At 42.7% G+C, this 15332-nt stretch overlaps 1 protein-coding gene across 5 annotated transcripts in view; it reads right to left on the bottom strand.

The window, feature by feature from the left end:
- PTPRG (protein tyrosine phosphatase receptor type G) overlaps nucleotides 1-15332 on the bottom strand; it is a 607840-nt gene that overhangs the window by 164154 nt on the left and 428354 nt on the right. For all 5 annotated transcript variants that reach the window (XM_034776330.1, XM_034776331.1, XM_034776327.1 and 2 more), the window contains exon 6: nucleotides 3951-4017. In XM_034776330.1, the coding sequence (XP_034632221.1) occupies nucleotides 3951-4017 (67 nt within the window). The remainder of the gene's footprint in view (nucleotides 1-3950; nucleotides 4018-15332) is intronic.

Here is a 15332-nt window from a genome sequence, read left to right as displayed (position 1 = left end):
GCATTCCAGTGTTTCACCACCCTCCTAGTGAAATAGTTTTTCCTGATATCCAACCTGGACCTCCCCCACTGCAACTTGAGACCATTGCTCCTTGTTCTGTCATCTGCCACCACTGAGAACAGCCGAGCTCCATCCTCTTTGGAACCCCCCTTCAGGTAGTTGAAGGCTGCTATCAAATCCCCCCTCATTCTTCTCTTCTGGAGACTAAACAATCCCAGTTCCCTCAGCCTCTCCTCATGTGCTCCAGACCCCTAATCATTTTTGTTGCCCTCCGCTGGACTCTTTCCAATTTTTCCACATCCTTCTTGTAGTGTGGGGCCCAAAACTGGACACAATATTCTAGATGAGGCCTCACCAATGTCGAATAAAGGGGAACGATCACGTTCCTCGATCTGCTGGCAATGCCCCTACTTATACAGCCCAGAATGCTGTTAGCCTTCTTGGCAACAAGAGCACACTGGTGACTCATATCCAGCTTCTCGTCCACTGTGACCCCTAAGTCTTTTTCTGCAGAACTGCTACTTAGCCATTCGGTCCCTAGTCTGTAGCATGTGATGCGAATGTGCCATGAGGCAGGAAGACATGAAGCAAACCTGAAAGCACTGTCGTTTCTCCACAACACTGTTAGGATGTTTGGCACATCACTAGTTTTCCTTCCAGCTAAGGAACTTTATATGTTTCTTCTTGTAAAATTAAGCTTAATATGACATTAAGATTCTAGGAAATTATGCCTGGAGATGAAAGAAATAAAGCAAATTCTGAGCACCGACTAAGTCCGTATTGATTTTTATGTGTACATTTCTCTATCATCATTACTAAACCGGTGACACTGTGAAGGGCACAATTATTTATGTTCCATCAAATTAGTGAGTAATTCAAATCCCTGACGAAATCTCAAGCTCAAATTGCTTCCACAGGAAGTATTTCTGACATTTAAAATGTTCACTCACCCCTGGAAGGGCACTTACAACGAAAAGAACTTTCCAGGAAAAAATGGAAAAACCATATGTATTGGTTTTGTATAACACGTATTGGCAGGTATAACAGCACAATTGTTTTGTATGAAATGGTGTTTCTGTACTGCCTCTTGCACAATGGAGTTCTCATCCTGGATTGGAGCTCCTGACCTAGGTGCTAGTATAGTGCAAACAAATACATAAAAAGCATCATTATTGTTGGGTGACTTTTTCTACCAAAACAGCATGATAATTAGCTAGTTTACACCATTATTTGCCAAATGTTGTTTCAATGGAGGGGAAGGTGGAAGAAAACGAACAGCCAAAGCTGCAGGAGAGGCTGAGCGCCTCCACAAAGATGGCCCTGGTCCCCCACTGATACCTCGGGATCCCTAGAATTTGGTGGTGGATCTCCACTGGGGGATCCTGGCAGAGTTCTCCTCCTCCTCAGTCTCCTTCTGAGAGTTTTACTGCAGAATGAGCCAGCCCATTGTATCTGGGGTGACAGGCAGAGAGATATGGAAGATACCACCACCACCACCACTTTAAATAACTTTTGGAAACATTTCTAAAATGGACTTTTTATTTATTGATTTATTTTTAATATATGGCACATGTAGAGTAAGCAATGACATGGTATAAAGACTACCTTGGGATGAATATAACTAACTCATGAGCAACATGGCCAGCCCAAAGATAAGGATCGTACACTCTCCATTATCATCTTATACATATGTACATGCACACACATGCTCTCAGGTGTTACTGTGATAGCGGTAGCTAGGCAGCCAAAAGCCACAAATGGCAAAGACATTCAAGTTCCTTATTTTGCCCATTTCCATCTTCTTTTGTTTGTATTGGTTGTATTCATTGGTGTGCTCTTCTCTCCTCTCCCTCTCCCACTAGCAAACTGTCCAAACTCCATAAGAGTTTCCATCTAACTAATGTACAACTCAGCTGGAGTCCATATTACAGGAGAATCAGAGTTAAACGGGGCATAACTGATGACAAACAGGGGTCCCCTTTAAGATGCAACCCCTGGGGATTCTGTATTTATTTCAGTTATAAAAATGGGTCCACATAAGGCTTTAGGTAAATTACATCAAATAGAGCAATGAAAGCACTTATAGTAGAACTGAAGCTGTTACATGTCTCACTACTCTACACAGAACCAAAATAGTGAAAGAAAGAAAGAAAGAAAGAAAGAAAGAAAGAAAGAAGCTAGCAGTATTGAATCTAACTATTTTTTTAAAATCCCCCTCCCTCCAAGAAAGCCTTTTTCCCACCAAAAAGTAAGGCTTTAAGTAGCCAAAACAGGAAGGAAAACAAGATTTTCCTCTTTTTTTCTTAGCGTTTTTTAAAGGAAGCAAGTTATTGAAATATATCAACCTATTTCCTCCCCTTGAAACATTTGTGGTCTTCTGTGCATTGTGAGTGAAACAAAAATAAACATCTTTTATCCACCCACATTCTGCTGTGTCTAGGCAGCTCCAAGAATATCATTATGTGGCCACGGAACCACAAGCTAGGGACCGGGTCATGTTATACCAGACTAACTTTTTGGGGAATGGGGTACTCTTACTAGACTCCAACATGATTATACGCTAGCAGTTTTTTCAGCAGCAGTTTTGGGGAAAAAAAGTGGGAAAGGAACAGGATGGATTAAACACCATCCACCTTTGCCAGGGGAAAAGGGCCTTGAAAGAGAGAGCAGGTAGACTACAAACCTAAAAAAGATTTTGGTTCACTTACATGGCAGCTTGACTTCAGTGTCAAATTACCTAAGGCCGGAAAATCCTAACTGCCCAACTCATCCTTGGTATTTTATTTTTTTGCCAGCCTGTTTTGTAACTCAGTGGGAACTGGATAATAACATCTATTTCAGCTCAGTGTGTAGTTTTTATTTCACAGTAGAACACGGCAATTTATAAATGGCAAAAACCTATGGAAAATTCTCTCAATGAAAGATTTTGTGGTATGTTATCATTTAACCCCTATTTTTCACTTGCACTAGATTTATTGGTGTGCACAGCTGCAATGTTAAATGACTTTGAAAGCATAGCAATTAATCCAAAATCCTATTTGTTTTAATCTAACACTGTCAACTAGTTTTAGGTTTCTAGTCAAGAGAAAAAAAATGTTTGTTAAGCTCTATGGCACCAGCTAATGTCTAAAGACAATCCTCTGAAAAGGTGCAAAGATGTTTTATTGCGGTAGTATAGACAGAACAGAGATTTATTATAGTACCTAACGGCATTTCTGCAGATGCCTTTTGAATTATAATGAGATTATTAAAACTTTACAAATCATTATATTAAAACTTGACAAGGGGATGTTAGAAGTGGAGAATCTTGATGTCATTGCTAATGACGCATTACTAATGATAAGGTTTCAGGATAATTCCTCAGTAAAACTAGTTATAAAAATATAAAATATATTAATATTTATTTCGAGACCTTCTATAAGTTCAAGGATAATAGGTTTATATGCATCAGAACAGCTGAATGATTATATTTATGCCAGCATTAGAAAGATGTTCATCTGCTGCAAAGTTTAATTAATTTTCACAGATAGTTAATTTTCTGTTTCATTATCAGCTCCCTAAATTTGAAAGACAAATAATTTATAAACAAATAGAAACTTCAGAGGAGTATTTTTAGACCAAATGCAAGATAAATAGCAGGCATGAAACGTCTGCACTGAATTTGAAGTACTAATACGAATGATATATTGTACTAAGTTTTGATTTATAACTTACACATTCTAAAGCACTGATTGAAAAGAAACAAATTGTTTACTGTTAACCCACACCCATTTTCAGGTAACAAATGAGTCTGATCTGTACCAATCAAATAATGGCTTTAATGCCCTTAAACATCAGTGAATGAAGAATGTACATCTCAATATGTCCTTTGAAGGGTGACCCGATCCCTTAAGGACAATATTCTAGCCCTCTACCCTTCCAGCAAAAAAAAAATGTAAGTAGCTACTTACCATGATGTACGACACCCTTCAACCCATGGATAATAGGGTCCAGTGCTGGATTGTCCCGCTGACTGACCTACATATAAAGGATACATGATTGGTTAAATCTATTCTGGCATCAGACAGAACAGTCTCAGTTTAATCTTCTAAAGGGGGGGGGAGGGAAGATGTTATCTAGCAAGCTGCTTAGTTCTCACATTTACAATGGCTCCTCAACAAATGCTGAAGATATATGGGACAATAAAATAATGCGACAAAGGCTAAATCAAAAGAGAGAAAGTCCTCAGAATACATTAAAACATTAGAAACGTTAAAGCCCCTGCAAAGCCTCAAACCGAACAGCTGATTTCTCGCCACAAATTTCTTAGCTAAATAGTAGTTCAAAGTTACCGAAGAAGAGTCCGCTAGCCACTGAAAATCGCCAGCTTCTCAGCTGCTGCAAGTCAATGTGGCTTCTTGGAAGTCAGCAGAGCTGCATCAATTCATACCAGAAGAGGATCTAGCCCTTAGTGTATTGTTTTAAAATATTTTTAAAATAACTTATTTAAGGGCCCTTTGCAAGAAGGAGGGATAAAGATCACATCAGGCAGAGTCGAGACAATAGCCTCTGAAATTTGATAATGCAATCCTGTGCTCCTGGGGCAAAAACGTCCCTAGTATTCTTCTGCGCAGATAAACCACATCCTCGGCAGAGATGATCTAGCCACAATCCAGAGAGGGGAGTAAAACCAGCAGACACAGGGGGTACGTCTACACTACCTGCCGGATCGGCGGATAGTGATCAATCTATCGGGGATTGCTCTCCCGTCGACTGTTGAACTCCTGCTTGGCGAGAGGTGGAAGCAAAGTCAACGGGGGAGCCACGGCCGTCGATCCCGCGCCACGAGGATGCGAAGTAAGTCAATCTAAGTCGATCTAAGATACGTTGACTTCAGCTATGCTATTCTCGTAGCTGAAGTTGCATATCTTAGATCGATCCCCGCCCGCCCCAGTGTAGACCAGGCCAGGGACATTAAACCTTCCTTCCCCACCTTCAGTTCAAACCTTCCAAATTAAGGCTCCAGGATGGAAAATGATAAAATACAGGTAGGATCTGATCAGAAACAGTCAAATGAAAATTACATCATGTAATGGCAGACAGCTAAAAAGTGACACGTTTTTAAAGTGCTTATATACCAATGCTAGAAGTCTAAATAATAAGAGGGGTGAACTAGAGTGCCTCATATTAAATGAGGATATTAATATAATAGGTATCACAAAAACTTGGTGGAATGAGGATAATCAATGGGACACAGTAATACCAGGGTACAAAATATATCGGAAGGACAGAACAGGTCATGCTGGTGGGGAAGTGGCACTATATGTGAAAGAAAGCGTAGAATCAAATGAAGGAAAAATCTTAAATGAACCAAACTGGACCATAGAATCTCTATGGATAGTAATTCCATGCTTGAAAAATAAGAATATAGCAGTAGGGATATAATACCCACCGCCTGACCAGGATGGTGATAGTGACTGTGAAATGCTCAGGGAGATTAGAGAGGCTATTAAAATAAAAAACTCAGTAATATTGGGAGATTTCAACTATCCCCCTATAGACTGGGTATATGTCACCGCAGGACGGGATCAGGGCTGGCGCAACCCATTAGGCAACCTAGGTGGTCGCCTAGGGCACTAACATTTGGGAGGCGGTGACCGCGGTGGCCAGATCTTCGGCCGCCCCGGTCGTCAGTGGCATTTCGGGGGCGGGACCTTTCGCCACCTCTGTCGGGGGCAGCATTTCAGGGGCGGGACCTTCCGCCGCCTAGGGCAGCAAAAAAGCTGGCGGCGCTCCTGAACAGGATGCAGAGATAAATTTTCTTGACACCTTAAATGACTGCTTCTTGGAGAAGCTAGTCCTGGAACCCACAAGAGGAGAAGCAATTCTTGATTTAATCCTAAGTGGAGCACAGGATCTGGTCCAAGAGGTGAATAGAGCTGGACCACTTGGTAATAGTGACCATAATATAACTAAATTTAACAGCCTTGTGGCGGGAAAAACACCACAGAAGCCTAACACTGTAGATTTAATTTCAGAAAGGGGAACTACACAAAAATGAGGAGGTTAGTTAAACAGAAATTAAAAGGTACAGTGCCAAAAGTGAAATCTCTGCAAGCTGAATGGAAAAGACACCATAATAGAAGCTCAACTTAAATGTATACCCCCAATTAAAAAAACATAATAAGAGAACCAAAAAAGTGCCACCGTGACTAAACAATAAAGTAAAAGAAGCAGCAAGAGGCAAAAAGGAATCCTTTAAAAAGTGGAAGTTAAATCCTAGTGAGGAAAATAGAAAGGAGCATAAACTCTGGCAAGTGAAGTGTAAAAATATAATTAGGAAGGCCAAAAAGGAATTTGAAGAACAGATAGCTAGCCAAAGACTCAAAAATAATAGCAACAAAAACTGTAAGTACATCAGAAGCAGGAAGCCTGCTAAACAACCAGTGGACAATCGAGATGCTAAAGGAGCACTCAAGGATGATAAGACCATTGTGGAGAAACTAAATGAATTCTTTGCATTGGTCTTAACAGCGGAGGATGTGAGGGAGATTCCCAAACCTGAGCCATTCTTTTTAGGTGACAAATCTGAGGAACTGTCCCAGATTGAGGTATCATTAGAGGAGGTTTTGGAACAAATTGATAAACTAAAAAGTAACAAGTCACCATGAAATGACTTATTCTCTTACTGTAAAGGGAAATCATGCCTCACCAATCTACTAGAATTCTTTGAGGAGGTCAACAAGCATGTGGACAAGGGGGATCCAGTGGATATAGTGTACTTAGATTTTCAGAAAGCCTTTGACAAGGTCCCACACCAAAGGCTCTTACGCAAAGGAAGCTGTCATGGGATAAGAGGGAAGGTCCTCTCATGGATCGGTAACTGGTTAAAAGATAGGAAACAAAAGGTAAGTATAGATGGTCAGTTTTCAAAATGGAAAGAGGTAAACAGTGGTGTCCCCCAGGGGTCTGTACTGGGACCAGTCCTACTCAACGTATTCATAAATGATCTGGAAAAATGGTGGTGAGGTGAGGTGGCAAAATTTGCAGATGATACAAAACTACTCAAGATACTTAAGTCCCAGGCGGACTGCAAAGAGCTACAAAAGGATCTCTCAAAACTGGGTGACTGGGCAACAAAATGGCAGATGAGGTTTAATGTTGATAAATGCAAAGTAATGCACATTGGAAAACATAATCCCAACTATACATATAAAAGGATGGGGTCTAAATTAGCTGTTACCACTCAAGAGAGAGATCTTGGAGTCATTGTGGATAGTTCTCTGAAAACAGCCACTCAATGTGCAGTGGCAGTCAAAAAAGCTAACAGAATGTTGGGAATCATTAAGAAAGGGATAGGAAATAAGACAGAAAATATATTGCCTCTATATAAATCCATGGTATGCCCACATCTTGAATACTGCATGCAGATGTGGTCGCCTCATCTCAAAAAAGTTCAGAAAAGGGCAACAAAATTATTAGGGTGTGGAACGTCTTCCATATGAGGAGAGATAAATAAGACTGGGACTTTTCAGCTTGGAAAAGAGATGACTAAGCGGGGATATGACTGAGGTTTATAAAATCATGAGTGGTATAGAGAAAGTAAATAAGGAAGTGCTATTTACTCCTTCTCATAACACAAGAACTAGGGGTCACCAAATGAAACTAATAGGCAGCAGGTTTAAAATAAACAAAAGGAAGTATTTCTTCACTCAATGCACAGTCAACCTGTGGAACTCCTTGCCAGAGGATGTTGTGAAGGACAAGACTATAACAGGGTTCAAAAAAGAACTAGATAAATTCATGGAGGATAGGTCCATCAATGGCTATTAGCCAGGATGGGCAGGGATAGTGTCCCTAGCCTCTGTTTGCCAGAAGCTGGGAATGGACGAAAGAGGATGGATTACTTGGTGATTACCTGTTCTGTTCATTCCCTCTAGGGCACCTGGCACTGGCCACTGTCGGAAGACAGGATACTGGGCTAGATGGACCTTTGGGCTGACCCCATATGGCTGTTCGTATGTTCTTATTTCTGTCACTTGTTTGCAACAGAGCTAAGCAAATAATTAGCAACCAATAACATGAGAAATTTTGCCTTTTCCCCTATTCATTGGGTGTCTGTAGAATAGCTTACATATTACACTACCACATTCATTATTTAAAATTACTTTTCAATTTAATTTTGGGAAATAAATTCTGGCATGTACTCGGTCACAAACTGTTTTTTTGCCAGTACTGGATATTTAAAATTTGAGAGGTGTTGATTATTTTTGAATGAGTATATAAGTTACTGCTCTCCCCTAGAAATGAGCATATACATTGGATATTTTGTTTTGGGGGCCAAACTAGGGGAGTGAAGGGGGAATCTGTTTTGATTAGAACTGAAAACCATTTTTTGAAAAGTTTCATTGAATTGAAAACCTCAGAACAATTTCATTTTGAATTGACTGAAATGTTTTGGTTGACTGAAATCTCTCTTTCCTCCTGAGTTTTTCATTTTAGTTGTTTTCTGATGTTTTTCATCCTTTTTTGCCCCCAAAATGGCCAAATTTAAAAACAAAAGCCATTTTGAAATGAAAAAGTCAAAAATAAATGTTTAGACTTTTTTTTTTTAATCAGGTGTTTTCCAGCCGAAAGTATAAGGCCTGGTCTACACTGGGGGGTAGGGTGGGATTTTCCGATCTAAGTTACGCAACTTCAGCTATGTGAATAATGTGGCTGAAGTTGACGTACTTAGATCTACTGCGGTGAGTCGACAGCTGACGCTCTCCCGTCGACTCCGCCTGTGCCTCTCGCTCCAGTGAAGTACCGGAGTGGACGGGAGAGCGCTCAGCGGTTAATTTATCGTGTCTAAACTAGACGCGATAAATCGACCCCCACTGGATCGATTGCTGCCCATCAGTCCTGCAGGTAATGTAGACAATCCCTTAGTTAAGGTTGACCCACATTTGCTAATAGTTTCAGAAGAATGCATTTTTCAGCTGAATTTCTATTCTCCTGCACTTCAGGAGATTGATGCATTTCAAAGGGTGACTGTGTGTAATATCTAGATAATGTATGCTAGTTATCAGGGTGCTATCTGGTGGGTGGGATTTCCTTCTCTATTCCCACTGGAAAAGATGGGGACCCAGCAGGTAGGGCTGGAGAAGGGTGAGAGCGCAGATCTTTTTGCTGAGAAAAGTAATCCAAAATAGGAGATTCCTAGCTGGGACAGCTCTTCTTCCCTCATGTAGTGCTGTTGTTTCATCTGTGGAAGGAAAGTGTGGGGTCCCAGTAACTCCCTAGCCAGGCTCCACTCCCTTCCACCTCAGATCTTCCATGTCCCGTGAGTCTTCACTTCATCAGCCAGTGAGAAAGATGTAGGAGGCATGGTTCCCCCAAGCCACTCAATGCTAGAGGAGTTGGGAGGTCTTTATCTGCTTTAACAGGGGGAAGACTCTCCCACACTCCCTATATCTTTACCTCTGGCCCTCACTTGGCCTCTCAGTGCAGCAGAGCGAGGCAGGTAGGAGGAGGAGGCAGCCAGCCCAGGTTGTCTGGTGCCTGCTCAGCCAACCTGCCTCTTGGGCATCAGCCACAGCACACTCATAGGAAGGAGCCAGTGGAGTTCAATATGGAAGTATGGGTGGGAACGACAGCTCCACTTCTAGCAACCTCAACCTATGCTAGCAGCCGCTCAAGTGGAGGAGGCAACGGCCAACCCGTGCTGTCAGCTTCTGATGTTCAAATACAGAATAGTTTAACTGTCCACACAACCCGCTCTGGGCCTGCAGTTTCCCAAGGGCTAGATACACCCTGCACTGAAGAAACTGTGAACCCTGTCAGATAGTTCAGGGTCTCTATGCAAATCAACCCTCTTTGGTAAAGCTGGGCTAATGCCTAATTCACAGGAAAAGGCACTACCTCCTTGTCCAACATTTGTGGGGTTGAGAGACCCGGCTGCCCTAATTCGAATGCCCACCAAAGTAATTCCAAGTCCTGCCACCAGAACAATAATCCCAAAGCTGTGACCTCACGAAAGAAGCAAACCACGGTTAGTTTAACCACGTGCATATACTAAGAAATTCATGTGCACACAACCCAACCTTCTCAATTGCTTCACACTCACACAACTCAACCCACTGTGATTACCTGATGCATAATGTGGTAGTTCCGGGAACTGCATCTGTATTTCCCCTCAGTGATCCAGCCAGGGTACCATTCTCCACTTCTAGCTCCCCAGCCATTGCCTGTCTGGGTGGAGACTCATGTGTCTCTCCCTTCTGATCACAGCATTTTCAGGCACAGTTCTCTGCCTTCACTATGTCATTCACAGCAAAGACAGATTGCAAAAGGACACCTGCTTGCTTCCTCTTCAGAGAGAGTTAACAGATATAATTGCTACATTTATAAGTACCATAAAGTTCTTTCTGTGCAAGCCTATTTTATTCTGAATGTAAAAAGCACTACAGAGAAAACATATTTAAAACAATGAAATAACCTCCGTGCATGCTAATAGGTTTACCAGAATTAACTCCAGCCCAAACATGGATTCTGGCAGGAACAGTCCTTCAAACTCCCACCCAAGTGGGAAGCCCTGTGGTCACTAGTTTATCACAGCCTCAGCACAGAACTAGCAAACTCAAAACAGGTTTATAAACACCCTTTCTACAGTTCCGGGGTCTTTGAGCTGGAGCTTCCGGAGCAAGACATTTGTAGAAAATGGGTTTTCTTCCCCAGGGCATAGTTTCCAAAAGGGTGGATTTGAAGTGGATGATTTGCATCCCCATCTATCCCCAGCTACTTCCTAGGAAATCCACTTCACACGTATTGTTCCAAAAAGCCCTTTGACGTTCCTAATACCTTCCAGAGGGTGCATTAGTCAGTTTCCTAGAGAAGTTACATACAGTTCCACAATAACCAATACACAATTGTATTTTTAACACAATGAACCCCAAAGGCATCACACCTAATTCAATAAGGTTTAACTTAACTCAATAAAGTTCATTCAGGATATTGCAGGAAATTGTCAGTCTGTCACAACGCCACACACAACCTTGCACACTAAACCCAGCTGAACGTGACTCGGCTCATGCAACAGTTAAAACTGCCTGGGAAGGAAGGTGACAGCTGCAGCAGCACGACTAGTAGAGAGAGGCCTGCTTCAGCTCACCACCACCTTGTGTGGGCTACACTGACCGCCCGCTTGCCAATTCCAGAACCACCAAGACGCTCTGAGATTGCCCAATAGCAGCTCCCTATCAAGAGAAGACGGACAGTCGTCAGCAGCCGGCCCTGGCCAGCATTAGAACGTGGCTGGCCCTCATAGCCCCGTCCCTCAATCTGGCACAAGCTGAGATACATGCAGTCCTTTTGTTTTTTTAAACAGTCTGACTTGTAAGCCAGCCTTTGTTACAGCGCAGGTGCACCACAGCTGTCACTCCAGGGCAGCGAAGGGCCAGACACCAAGGGAAAGCTTGAATGACTCTCACACCTCTGAGACCCAGTTGAAAGTTACACAAATCCCCACTTGCTCTGCATTTTATCTGCCATTTAATTAACTGTCAGCTTTAACCACTCCTGCCACTTCATTGCTTCCTTGTTGTTGCCTGCCTTGCTGCTATTTAGCTAACCTAGCCATTGTTTAATCCATTTCTACAATTCATGGAGGTTATTTAATCTAGTGGTCAAAGAACATTCACTACTGCATTTACATTATTGGGTTAGCTCACTCCGCCTTTAAAGGGACGGCGCTAAAAAATCCCAACAATTTCACGACTTAAAAATAGTATAAGGCATGCCCCCAATTACCTCTGTCAGATTTTGTGGCTTTAATACTCATGTTGCTGTATTTTAAAAAAAGTGTTTTTCTTATAGCTGCTGTGTGAGACCTACATTAAGAAAAGGAGAAAGTAACTCAAGAGGACATATTGAGAATGCACAAAATGATACCAGATGCAAAAAAGCAACAGCAAACGGACAAAGTATATAGAAACAAACAAACAAAAACAAACATAACAAAGAAAAAACAAAAACAGGGAAGTATTTCTTCTCCATACTCTTCCAATTCTAATAATCTCAGGTGCTTCTTATAATAGTGGTAACTAAAGCATTCTCAGACACAAGTGTGGTTTTTAAAGTTTTACCTGTTTCCTCCCAGAGTGAGAAAGGAAGGATGACCCAGTGGTTAGAGCACTACCCTGGCACCTGGGAGAGACAGGTTCATTCCTCCTTTGACACAGTCTTCCTTCAAGACCTTGGGCAATCACTTAGTCTCTCTATGCCTCAATTCCCCATCTGTAAAATGGGGGTGATAGCAAGGCCCTACCGTCCAGAAAGTTGTGAGGAGAATTTAAAGATTGTGTGGCTCTCAGATCATATGGTAAGGGGAAGGCACGTTAGAGAGAGAAGTCTCTTGAACAGTCTTCCCTGTTTGTGGGAGTCTTTTACACAATAAAAGGGTGAAAAATGTTTTTAAAAATAAGAAAATATCTATGTAAAAATCACAAACATTGGCAGTAGAACTCAAGGCAAGTCTAGTATTGAGTGCAGTAAGATGCAAGTATTCAACAGTCACAAGTCAGGCCTGTAGATTTTGCACTGCTTCTGGCAAATAAGCAAGGATTACGGGATTGTTCAGGGGTATGCTATTGGGTCCTTCCTATCTATTTAGATTTCTCCAAACCCATCATTGCTGCCACTAAAATCACATTTTTTTTAAAAAAAGGTAAAACTAGTGATTTAGTTTGTGACTCAAAGAAAACAGAGGTGCCTGACCCTGGACTTGGGCATTGCTTTACTAACCGGTAGTTTAACTGTAAACTGTGCAGACTTTTATTCTGTTCGCTTTGTTTTTATTTCTGGTGACAGCTGCAATTGGTTTGAAAAGAGGAAAGAGATGGAAAGAATCCTGAAGGGAAAAACCTTCCAGATGGGATTTTCTGTCGAAGTAGATCAATTTTCAGACCTACCAACCTTGGCAGTGTCCCTTTAATCAGCTGAGGTACAGCACCTATTATAGATCCAGCTAAGTAAGCATTTTGAAAGTGTCTTCTGAAAACGTGTGATGCTCTGCAATAAAATTAAATGGGGACTCAGGCTCTGTTGAGGGAAAAAAGTATCGGTGCATCTGTAATCACATTTTCTGTTCATCTGTATAATGCAGGGTCTCTTGTCTCTTTAAAAACCTGTGTGCAAATGGATACCATTTAGGGAGATCAGGTTTCAGTTCAGTGCTCCTTGGGAGATGTTTTTATTTTTCCAGACAGTTGTTTTGCTTTCCTCTTGCTAACGCTGAACTCCATTTTCTCAACATCTCACCACTGTTGCGTCTTGGTTTTGCACGCTGTGGACAAAGCTATACGTAATTACTAGTTGGCCTTTTCCACAGGTGAAGAGACCTCACCAAAAAAAAAAAAAAAAATCAGAGTTCTCTCATTTCCCATTGGGATGTTTGGTGCTTTCTGAAGATTAAATGTGTTTAAAAAACTGCAAACCATTAGGAGAAACGTTCTTTTTCTGCCTGGTTCAGAGCTGGCCTAAAATCACAGGCCAGATGAGCAACTGTTTGGGAGCAGTGCATGGAATCAGCCATGCACAGCACAATAGCTCCTTTCCAGCAATGGCGCTCACGCCGGAGGTCATTCCAGATCTGTTTTGCAGCTCCTAAGCCCAATATCCATTTTCTGTAATGGTTCAAACCTTCAGAAGAAAAACTCAAGTTTTCAAATTTCTTTCTTTAAAAAAATAAATAAATAAAAGATTAATTCTCAAGTTTCCTCATTTTAATTCCCTTTGGTAGCAAAGTGTGCTTTTGAAACCCAAAGTGCTGGGTTCTAGCCCAAGTGTTACATGTCTCTCTTTTACCTGGCACAGAAACATAGGAACGGCCATACTGATCAGATCAGGGATCCATTTAGTCCAGTATGCTCTCTGACACTGGCCCGCACCGGATGCTTAACGGAATTGTGGACAAGGCAGCTCTGGGATAATCTCCCCACAGGGAAAGTTCTTCGATTTCTTCTCCTGTTACCGTTATTCGGACTTTTAGTAAGATGTCTGATCGCATGTATTTCTTTTTGCAGCGGTTCATTTTCAGGCTGACCTGACTGCTTTTCTTGTTGAGTCTTTGTAGCATATTCTGCAGTTGGTTGGTGCTTTCGGCAATTAGTACGATGTCGTCCGCGAATCTGAGATGAGATCATTGTTCTCCGTTTACATTGACACCACTCCTCTTGTTCATAACCATTTCGAGGCAAGCAGTGAATAGTTTCAGTGAAATCGTATCTCCTGGCTTTACGCCTTTCTCGATTGGGGAGTTTCGAGGAGAGTAATGTCTGTTGTACATCCACTATTCACTTCCTTCAACAAACTGATGTACTGCATGTTAATGCCCTGCTCTGTGAGCGCCTTTAATATTGCGTTAAACTCGATGCTATCAAAGGCCTTTTCACAGTTTGTATTCCCTCGCTCTTTCTAGGAGCTGGCTAAGGGTAAATATATGGTCGATCATGCTAACATTTCTTCGAAACCCTGCCTGCTCTCTCGGCTGTTGTTCATCCAGACTCTGCGAGAGTGGTTTATTATCACCTTTGTAAAGAGCTTGTAGATGTGAGACAGCAGGCACATAGGGCGGTAGTTCTTAAGATTTTCTCGATAGCCCTTCTTGTGCAACAAGATGGTATTCGACTCCTTCCAGCTTGATTCGACTCCTTCCACCACACCACTACCATCAAGTGGGTTTATATCCCTTCCAAAACTCTATCAAAACCTCTTTATTAGGGAAATGCTGTATATGCCCATTATCCTTAGAAACGTCTCATGCTTTTTTAGGGTTACCATATTTAAAAAATAAAAAAAGAGGACACTCCACGGGCCGTGGCCCCGCCCCTTTACCACCATGGCCCCGCCCCAACTCCGCCCCTTTCCCGCCCCTTCCCTAAAGTCCCCGCCCTAACTCCCCCTCCTCCCTCCCAGCCACGCGAAAAGGGCTGCCCGAGCGCTACCGGCTTCACGGTTTGCCGGGCAGCCTCCAGACCCTGCACCCCCGGCTGGTGCTTCCCCAGCACAGCTGGAGCCCGGGAGGGGAAGCGCCCAGCCGGGGGCACAGGGTCTGGAGGCTGAGTGGCAAACCATGAAGCCGGTAGCACTTGGGCTTCGGGCAGCCCCCTTGCCTCCGGACCCTGCATCCCTGGCTGGACACTTCCCCTCCCGGGCTCCAGCTGCTCTGCTTCTCCCCTGACTCTTCGGCTCTGTTTAAGAGCCGAGCTGCCCGAGCCAGCGCTACCGGCTTTGGGCAGCCCCCGTGCCTCCAGACCCCAGCCGCTGGAGCAGAGCAGCTGGAGCCCGGGAAGGGAAGTGCCCGGCCGGCGGCT

The sequence above is a fragment of the Trachemys scripta genome, chromosome 7 (genome assembly GCF_013100865.1).
Source record: "Trachemys scripta elegans isolate TJP31775 chromosome 7, CAS_Tse_1.0, whole genome shotgun sequence".
NCBI classification, from domain to species: Eukaryota; Metazoa; Chordata; order Testudines; family Emydidae; genus Trachemys; species Trachemys scripta.
Note: the sequence above shows the minus strand (reverse complement) of the source record. Positions and strands in the feature narration are given on the sequence as shown.